The sequence below is a fragment of the Sinocyclocheilus grahami genome, unplaced genomic scaffold (genome assembly GCF_001515645.1).
Source record: "Sinocyclocheilus grahami isolate Dianchi unplaced genomic scaffold, SAMN03320097.WGS_v1.1 scaffold768.1, whole genome shotgun sequence".
NCBI lineage: Eukaryota > Metazoa > Chordata > Actinopteri > Cypriniformes > Cyprinidae > Sinocyclocheilus > Sinocyclocheilus grahami.
Window position 1 is genome coordinate 294,140 of NW_015505947.1, and position 9,680 is coordinate 303,819.

At 37.6% G+C, this 9,680-nt stretch overlaps 1 protein-coding gene across 1 annotated transcript in view; it reads left to right on the forward strand.

Annotated features, from left to right (window-relative positions):
- eif3d (eukaryotic translation initiation factor 3, subunit D) overlaps positions 1–8,040 on the forward strand; it is a 14,072-nt gene extending 6,032 nt beyond the window's left edge. Inside the window, exons 2-16 of the mRNA XM_016245783.1 lie at positions 1,084–1,209; positions 1,341–1,386; positions 1,527–1,663; positions 1,774–1,859; positions 1,935–2,007; positions 3,690–3,811; positions 3,902–4,034; positions 4,169–4,316; positions 5,455–5,585; positions 5,689–5,774; positions 6,130–6,259; positions 6,340–6,482; positions 6,561–6,753; positions 7,750–7,843; positions 7,944–8,040. Of these exons, the coding sequence (XP_016101269.1) occupies positions 1,087–1,209; positions 1,341–1,386; positions 1,527–1,663; positions 1,774–1,859; positions 1,935–2,007; positions 3,690–3,811; positions 3,902–4,034; positions 4,169–4,316; positions 5,455–5,585; positions 5,689–5,774; positions 6,130–6,259; positions 6,340–6,482; positions 6,561–6,753; positions 7,750–7,843; positions 7,944–7,957 (1,659 nt within the window). The 5' untranslated portion in view covers positions 1,084–1,086 and the 3' untranslated portion in view covers positions 7,958–8,040. The remainder of the gene's footprint in view (positions 1–1,083; positions 1,210–1,340; positions 1,387–1,526; positions 1,664–1,773; positions 1,860–1,934; positions 2,008–3,689; positions 3,812–3,901; positions 4,035–4,168; positions 4,317–5,454; positions 5,586–5,688; positions 5,775–6,129; positions 6,260–6,339; positions 6,483–6,560; positions 6,754–7,749; positions 7,844–7,943) is intronic.
- The last annotated feature ends 1,640 nt before the right edge of the window (positions 8,041–9,680 follow it).

Consider the following 9,680-nt stretch of genomic DNA (forward strand, 5'->3'; position numbering starts at 1 on the left):
CAGTCAGTCAGTCAGTCAGTCAGTCAGTCAGTCAGTCAGTCAGTCAGTCAGTCAGTCAGTCAGTCAGTCAGTCAGTCAGTCAGTCAGTCAGTCAGTCAGTCAGTCAGTCAGACAGACAGTCAGTCAGTCAGTCAGTCAGTCAGACAGACAGTCAGTCAGTCAGTCAGTCAGTCAGACAGACAGTCAGTCAGTCAGTCAGTCAGTCAGTCAGTCAGTCAGTCAGTCAGTCAGTCAGTCAGTCAGTCAGTCAGTCAGTCAGTCAGTCAGTCAGTCAGTCAGTCAGTCAGTCAGTCAGTCAGTCAGTCAGTCAGTCAGTCAGTCAGTCAGTCAGTCAGTCAGTCAGACAGACAGACAGACAGACAGACAGTCAGTCAGTCAGTCAGTCAGTCAGTCAGTCAGACAGACAGACAGACAGACAATTCAAACGAATTTGCTCTTTATGTCGAATTCATTCAATAACATTCATTTCGTACTGTATATCGATTATTCTTGTTTTGTCAGTCCAAGAATACTCACTGACCAATGAAAACAAAGCTTTAGGTCATGTGTCCGGAACCGGCTTTACAGATAGACAAAATATGTATGTACAAAATAACCTGTATACAGATACGGTATATACAAGAGAATGTGAATAAAAAGGAGTAGGATATTTGTTAAAAAAAAAAAAAAAAAATGGGTTTTGTGTTGGGTTTTGCTTGCACGTTTTTTCCAATGAAAAAAGCCATGTTGTGACTATGATTGTTATTTAAATACCTGCTTGCCTAGCACCACATTTACATAGTTGTGTTTTTAATATTATTACAGTTCTGCTTTTATTATTGCTAATATTAGGTCATATTGTCCATCCATTGTGTAATCATTATACTGTGTCAATATATGTTATGCTTTCATACAATTTTGACTTGCATTATTCAATTTTTGCTCTCAATTCACTGCTTATGTTAGTAATGTTTAGTCTGAAGCCAGTGCTCAAATATAAGGGACAGAAGGCAGAATAGAAGTATATACCATAAAATATAATGTATAGAAATGACTTGAGTGGTGCCTTATGTTATACTGCTAATTATGTACATCTTTTTAAAGGCAATGGCAAAGTTCCATGCACCTGTGATCCAGGACAACCCATCAGGATGGGGTCCTTGTGCTGTTCCTGAGAAGTTTAAAGACATGCCCTATCAGCCTTTCAGTAAGGGAGACCGACTGGGAAAGGTGAATTCTCTTTAATATTCCCTGGCCAATTCTATTACGTTGTTAGACTCTGAAAGGTGGACGATCATAATTGTTTTTTTGTTTATTTTTTTCCCCCCAAAAAAGTTAATTGCAATTATTTTTGTACACAGGTAGCAGACTGGACTGGTGCAACATACCAGGATAAGAGATACACAAGTGAGTGTTTGCTTGCACATTTATTTTTATTTGCATTCGCCCAACAGCAGTTGCTATATATGTGAGCGCAATGTCCTTCCTTTTTTGCTATAGGCAGTTGTAAGTCATAATCATAAATGGTTGTTCTCTGTTCTGTTTAGATAAATACTCATCTCAGTTTGGAGGCGGCAGTCAGTATGCTTATTTCCATGAGGAGGATGAGACCAGCTTCCAGTTGGTGGACACTGCCAAGACTCAGAAGACGGCCTATCAGAGGAACCGTATGCGGTTTGCTCAGGTAGGTTTCTGAACATTTACATTCTTTCTCTCTTACTCCAGCTTCTCTTCTAACCTCCACTGTTCTCTCATTTCTAAGTCTCCATCATATTCTGTGCTTCTGTTCTACAGAGGAATCTTCGGAGAGATAAAGATCGCAGGACCCTTACTCAGTTCAACATGCAGACCTTGCCTAAGAGTGCCAAGCAGAAGGAAAGGTGAGTTCTGCTTAACCAGTGGGGAGTGGGGGGTGACCTGTCAACACACACTTACCCTCATCTTTCTCTGAATAGGGACCGTATGCGCTTGCAGAAGAAATTCCAGAAGCAATTTGGAGTTCGGCAAAAGTGGGATCAGAAGTCACAGGTATGAAATTCATCCGTTTCATCTCTTTTAATTTTTTCTTTGTTCTCCAGCACGACAGCATTTCACCTCCACTTTCATTTTCTTATTTCAGTTAAAAAATTTTGCACACGGTTACTACCAATTATGTTTTACCATCGTCTTTGTTCAGCATTTGACTTTTCATTCATACCTCAGTGAAATTTCATAGTTCGCAGTACCAATTTTGATACTGCATAGAAGTTTTTTTTTTAATGTTAAATATGAGTTAATATAGCATAAAGCCTTTCAATTAAATAGTCATTTTTACAAGTTTATCGTCAGATATTTTGTAAGGAGATTTTGACTTTTCTCATGTCCTTTTACATTTACTGACTGTTTACATAAATACTTCATTAAAACTGTCTTATCCATAAGAGACTATGTAATCAGTTATCATTGCTATGGTGGTTATGCTCATATGACGTTTTAGTTCTGCATCCTCACAAACTTTTATCATTTTCTTGTGTTTTTAAGCCTTGTACTTAAAAAAAAAACAAGCAATTTGAAATAGTTGAAGCTCAATAAGCAATGAAAAATAATGAACAATTTGTTTCACATGCACAAGGATGCTGGTCATACAATAATTTAGTTATTTTTCATAGCTTATTGTGCTTTAAAATATGTCAAAATTGCTGTCTTTGCATGTATGTATGTAAACACAGTTGGTTATGTCTTGAGTGAATCTGAACTGTTGGGCATAAATCAGATGTGTGTCAGTCAGTATATTAGAGCTGTGCATTAGGTCTTAAAGTGACAATAATATTAATTGTTACAAACTACCAGGCTCAAGGCAGCGCAACATTAAATGGGGAGGCCACGCACAAAGAGGTTAACTCAAAATAAACATTTATTAACGTAATTTAAACTATAATAAACCCCAAAAGGAAAAAGAAAACAACTAAAGATCAAATAATAAAGAAAGCTCAAAGTCTGGTGCTGGAGAGAAGTCAAGCTCCAACGAGGCCACCACACCGGAGGACAGATCCTTTTATCAGTCAACTGATCATACGTAATCCACCGCACCTGCCACTTGTCTCCACCCTGCAAACCGAGAAAAGAACACACACACCAGAACGCCACCTAGAGGCGAACAGATCCCGTTTAGGGAACAGGTGTTACCCCGGGTCGTAACATAATCTAACCAAAGACTTTTGTAGATTTAATAAAGATTAATCTATATTTAATTCATACAATGAAGACTATTCTGTTTTGTTTTTAAATTGGATTAATTTTATTTATGAAGTGTTTAATATTTCTGATAGCTAGACTTACCTGAAAATTGTAAAGTACGGTTTCATTCGTATCTTTGTTCTATTGCTCATAATTAGTTTCTGTTGGTACAGTTTGTGTTCTTATTTTATTACTGTCTATTTGTCTTCAATAAGCTTGAACTTTAAATTTGCTTTAGTTAGACTAGCATTCGTTTTTGCACCCATTTAGAAGTCAAATTAATAAGAAATTTTAGACGTAACAACTTGGTTCAAGCAAAAATAACTATATTGTGATAATGTTATTGTGAAATAAAATGACTCCTTTTGTGATATAAGTTTTTGGTCATATTGCCCAGCCCTAGTTTCAGTATTGCGTTTCAGTATTGCGTTCCTGCTCCTTCATTGGCTAAATATCATTCTACATTCATTCGGACTCTTCTCCCGTGACCTCAGGCCCAGCTGAAGCCCAGGGACTCCTCTGTGGAGGTGCGCAGTGACTGGGAGGTGAAGGAGGAGATGGACTTTCCCAGGCTCATGAAAATGAGATACATGGATGTGGCCGACCCGCTTGACATGTAAGCACTCTGACGTTACTGATGTCACTGACAGATCATTTCGTACGAGTTGCTCTTGAGGGAGTCCTTGATTGAGTTTCTTTTTCTCAGTGAGTGCTGTGGAGCTCTTGAGCACTATGACAAGGCTTTCGATCGCATCACCACACGCAACGAAAAACCACTCAAGAGCATCAAGCGGATCTTCCACACCGTTACCACCACTGATGACCCTGTGATCCGCAAGGTACTCCAAAGCACACTCACACGCGGCCACTTCAATTGTCATTGCTGCTTGTGCCTGACAATCTCATAGATGTCCTTTTTTTCTAATATAAATGGCAATGCTAATTTATTTTGTTCTGAAAATAACATCCACAGTTGGCAAAAACCCAGGGCAATGTGTTTGCCACTGATGCCATCCTGGCAACTCTAATGTGCTGCACACGCTCAGTCAACTCTTGGGATATCATCGTTCAGCGTGTGGGCAACAAGCTCTTTTTTGACAAGAGGGACAACTCTGATTTTGGTAAGCATGTGCTTCAGAATGAGTGTGCCTCATTTTAATGGATGTCAAAGGCTGTAGAGTCTTATGCTGGCCATATTCTGATTTAACTCAAGGGCACTTGCATTTTCTCTTGCATTGATATGAAGGGCTCTAAAAGGATTGCTCAAGGTCAGCATGAACGGGGTCGCACACCAGACAAGAAGCACAGTTTCACACCATGCCACATCTTTAAAACACATTGTTTTCTATGTGTACACACACTGGTGTGCACCATTCGGTGTCAGCAACTCAGGCTTTTCAGGCTGTTCAAAATCCTGCCGTGCCACTCACATAGTTTACCATTGAATTACATTATATTTATCCCAAATTGTTGTTAATGTACATAATGAATTCACCCAAGTCTGGAAGATTGTCTATTGTGCATCTTTCAGCTAAATGTTTGTATATTTGTTGCTTGAATAAAGTCTATATGGTTCATATAGAGAGCTATAATAATATAGATCATACTTTCTCTTACCGTTCGTTCTGTTTTTTCAAACACAGACCTTCAAACTCATTGACAGCACTTTGTTCATTCTTGAAATTAATTTAGATTAGATTTACTGTTTTGGGCTGCATTTATTTACATTAATTTAATATTTATGCATTATTAGTTTCTGAGCACTCTGCAAATTCTGCAGATTTAAATATGCCACCAAAGTAAAGGTATCAAGCTGGTTATTATAGATGAGGTTTTGCCAAAATTGCAATTAAAACAATTAAAATCAATCAATACAACTGTCAATATAACTGTCATGGTGTCACAATCTGCAATGAAAGCTGGAAATTATAGAACTTTTATATAGACTTATTTCATTTTTATTTATTTAAAAATTATTACATTAACTCTAACCTTTAACATTTAATGAAAAACATATTTATCTCTGACATCAAAATGTTGAAAAATGGAATGTTAGAAATTAAATTTTAGCAACATTTATGCCGGGGAGAAAAATTATTATAATTTTTTTTTTTTGGTTGAATCATTTAAAACTAATGTGATTACTGGTTAAAAAAAAAAATCCTTACTGTCAAGCCCTGATAATCCAATTATTTATGTTTGTGCTGCATAAAGTAGTATCTGTGCCGTTTTAAAGCTTAAACCTTTTCTCCCTTGTAGACCTGCTTACTGTGAGTGAGACTGCGAATGAGCCTCCTCAGGACGAGGGCAGTTCCCTCAACTCCCCCCGAAACCTGGCCATGGAGGCCACCTACATCAATCACAACTTCAGCCAGCAGTGTCTCAGAACGGTATGCCTGTGTTTCTCCACAGAAAACCGGCCGTTAACACAATACATGAACATCCATATTCTATTTCAGACAAAGACATTTGTGTATTGTGCTTTGGTGTCAGGGAGGAGAGAGGTACAAGTTCCCCAATCCTAACCCATTTGTTGAGGAGGACACGGAGAAAAGTGAGGTGGCGTCTGTTGCCTACAGGTTTGTGCTGAGCTCTGCTAGCTATACATGTATATTTTATAATGTTGTATATATAATTGTTTTTTTTTCATAAAATGTATTCACAGGCTGAAAAAAATCTTTCTTTTTCCATTTCCTTATCTATTTTTTGCCTTTTCTCTTTTCTCTTTTCATGTTTTCTTTTCTTTTTGTTTCTATATGTGCCTTAAATCAAATTTGACTTTCATTTTGTTACAGAATAAACATGGTGTTTGAGCCTAAAAATTTGATATGTAAATTTGAACAGCCTAAGAATGATGATATATTATAAGGGATTACCAATTGCTAACAAAGTATATAAAATTCGAAGTAGTGACCTTACCTGACTGATTCTCAGGTACCGGAGGTGGAAGCTGGGGGATGACATTGACCTCATTGTGCGCTGTGAGCATGATGGAGTGATGACTGGCGCAAACGGAGAAGTCTCTTTCATCAATGTCAAGACCCTGAACGAGTGGGACTCCCGAGTAAGACACCGAAAGAGAGCTGGATAATTGTATTTGGCTGTTTCAGAGATACAGGTGATATAATTCTGTGCTCTCGACAGCACTGCAATGGAGTGGACTGGAGACAGAAACTGGATTCCCAGAGAGGAGCGGTTCTGGCCACAGAGCTGAAGAACAACAGTTACAAACTGGCCCGTTGGACCTGCTGTGCTATTCTCGCGGGATCGGAGTACCTCAAATTAGGGTGAGTACCATAGAACCGTTTTTTATGTGATGTTGATTTGTCAATCTGATTTCTCACTGCACCTCCTTCTCTCTTTAGGTACGTCTCCCGTTATCATGTCAAGGACTCATCTAGGCATGTCGTCTTGGGTACACAGCAGTTCAAGCCCAACGAGTTTGCCAGCCAAATTAACCTGAGCATGGAGAACGCCTGGGGCATCCTGCGCTGTGTGATCGACATCTGTCACAAGCTGGAGGAGGGCAAATACCTCATCCTCAAAGACCCTAATAAGGCAAGGCAAAGCTGTGCTGGGTTTCTAGTCTGTTGCACTGCAGAATTGAGATATTTGATATACTACAGCAAAGAAGGAATCTCCAAATCTACTTGAGGAGTAGTTTTGTCTTATTTGTATATAGACGGTTTCAATGGCAACAACATAAACAAACGTTACTGCGCATGCGTGCTTTTGTGGCCCTAACTTAACTTCCGGTAGACTTCCAAATAGAATCAGTGACATCAGCTAAGTAGTCCCTTTAGAGTAGATTATTTTTGATAACAAGCTAAATATGTTTGCTGCGTAAATCAGACGGACTTACTGAAAATGCAAATTCATTCTCTGCCAGCAGGAGGTGCTTTAAAGCGGGAGAAACAGAGGTTTCTCCAGTAACAGCAGTACACAAAGCAGCACTGAGCTCACAAACGCTGCTTTATCAGGCATATAACATGCAAGATGAAATGAAAATGACATCGAAAATTTTCTAAAGATAGTCTTCCTTCAGAAATGCAGTGAAATAAAAACACCCGCGCCTCGTTATGATTTTTAAATGTGCAGTATGTGCTTATGTTCATTCAACGAAGTCTTTTGGAAAATGTGTAATTTTTGATATTGTGGCGAGCGCCACAAATAAATAAATGTATGGGAAACACATCCCACAGCACAACCACCTGAGCCCAACTTCAGTCTACTCATCACCTTAACTTTAATTGTGTTTGTAGCCGGTGCCATAGCCAGACTGATTAACAAGCACAGACCGGAAGTTAACTTCGGGCCAGGCGCGTGCGCCCGATGAAACAGTCTATAAAAACCCATCTAAGCATTCTTTATTATGAGCAAACCTTGAGTAGAAATGAAATACACTGTTTAACACACTCGGTGGTGTTAATTTTAGCTGCAATACTGTGCCAGTAGGAATCACCTTGGCAACTTCAAAGTATTTTTCTGCAATCAACATTATAATTAATGCATAACTCATTTTTTTCATAACTTTTTTTTTTTTGTCCCTAACAGCAAGTAATTAGGGTGTATAGCCTGCCTGATGGAACCTTCAGCTCAGATGAAGATGAAGAGGAGGAGGATGAGGATGAGGAAGAAGATGAAGAGGGTAAGGATAACCGATTGTTTCTCACTTTGTCTTTTTCCATACTATTTTGTTTTTATCTGGTTACGTCTGTTTCTGATGCATTTTTAATTTCTTCCAACAGATGAAGACAATTAAGGCATCATTAACTACCACAGCTGCTGGCATTATGTGTTTCAACGCTGTCAGAGCTGAATAAAGATGATTATTTATTTACTGTGGTGCTGTCTCTGACTGCCTTTCCTATTTTAATCATTATAGATTAGGTTCTGGAGTTTAAGGGCAATCTAGATGGCCCTTCATTTAAGAACTCGTGCTGATAAATCTTGCCATTTAATCTTAATTGTTAAAACATTGTGTTAGAAATGCCAAGACCATGGGTTTGATTCCCAGGGAACAAACATGCTGATGAAATGTATAACCTTGAAGTGTCTATGAAATTAAATGAATGGTCTGACATTGAGTTCTCACTAAGGCTGCATTTATTTGATCAAACAGCACAAACTGTAACATTTTCAAATATTAAAATTTAAAATAGCTACTTTTCTATTTGAATATATTTTAAAATGTAATTCATTCTTGATGGCAAAGCTGAGTTTTCAGCAGTCATTACTCAAGTCTTTAGTGTCACATGATCCTTCAGATATTCTAATATGCTGATTTGGTGCTCAATAAACATTACTTATCAGTATTGAAAGTAGTTGTGCTGCTTAAATCTGCCAACAAAAAAACAATGCAATGTAGTACAATAATGATTGAGAGTACAAATTAACATCATAAGCCTGATGTATTTAAAAAAAAAAAAAAAGGATAATCAAGTAGCCTAAATTGCTTAGGTCCAGTAAATGTTGAAATATTACTAACAGTACAGAAGCTATTACTTTTACTTCATAAAAATCTCTAGAAAAAAGCCTTTTACTTTCTAAAAATGTATAATCAATCAGATGATAGAAGGCATGTGGTAGATTGTGTATAACCATTGTTTAGCAAAGTTTTGACTATATTCATTATTTCTTTTGGAAATCAAGATACATCATGTAGGATCCTTTTATGACTAGAAAGTTCTGTAGGATTTTTATTAGCTCTAAAAAGGGAAATATTTATGAAGAATTATAACTGGTTATGATTCATAATAAATATTTAGATTATATCCTCGAATTAACTGTAGCAGAATCAATATTACAATTATTTGATCTGTCCGTCCACCGAGCAGACAATATAATCATTTATCCATTCAAGGAATGTTTATTTCCTGGCCACGGAACAATAAACTGTCCTTCTTTGTGCAGTGCTAGCAGTAATTTAGCAAACATGTAGCAAGGGTTCAACACATTCATTGACTTCGAACTGTGAACAGCAAACAGAGACAATCCGTTGTGAATATAAAGGATTTAAAAATGAAACTATATCTAACATATAACTAACTAAAACATATATACACAGAATGAAACAAAGTAAGGAAAAGAGAGAGAATAGAAAAGAATGGCAGTATTTCACATCACTTAACCACAACCTTTGAAAATCATCAAAGAATCTAAAAATCACCTTAAAAAGGGGCTGAAACTTAAACACGCATCTAGATAATTTCAAGCGGTTACTTGCATTGGTTTTCGATTGCTGAAGAAGAGTCCGGATGCGGTAGATAACGGAGGTCTTTTGATGAGTTCGTGAGGAGTCAGCTGGAAGTTTTTACTTCTGGTTCTTCTGAAGAAGGAAAAGTCCACAGCGACTAAAGTAACTTGGAGATAAAAACTGCCAGAAAATAAAAACTCAAAAGGAAGATCTTGAGAGTCTTCGAAAAGTGTTGTCTCAAACGAAGAGGGTTTCTGAGCAAAGATTATTTCGGGCTAATCGCTTTTGA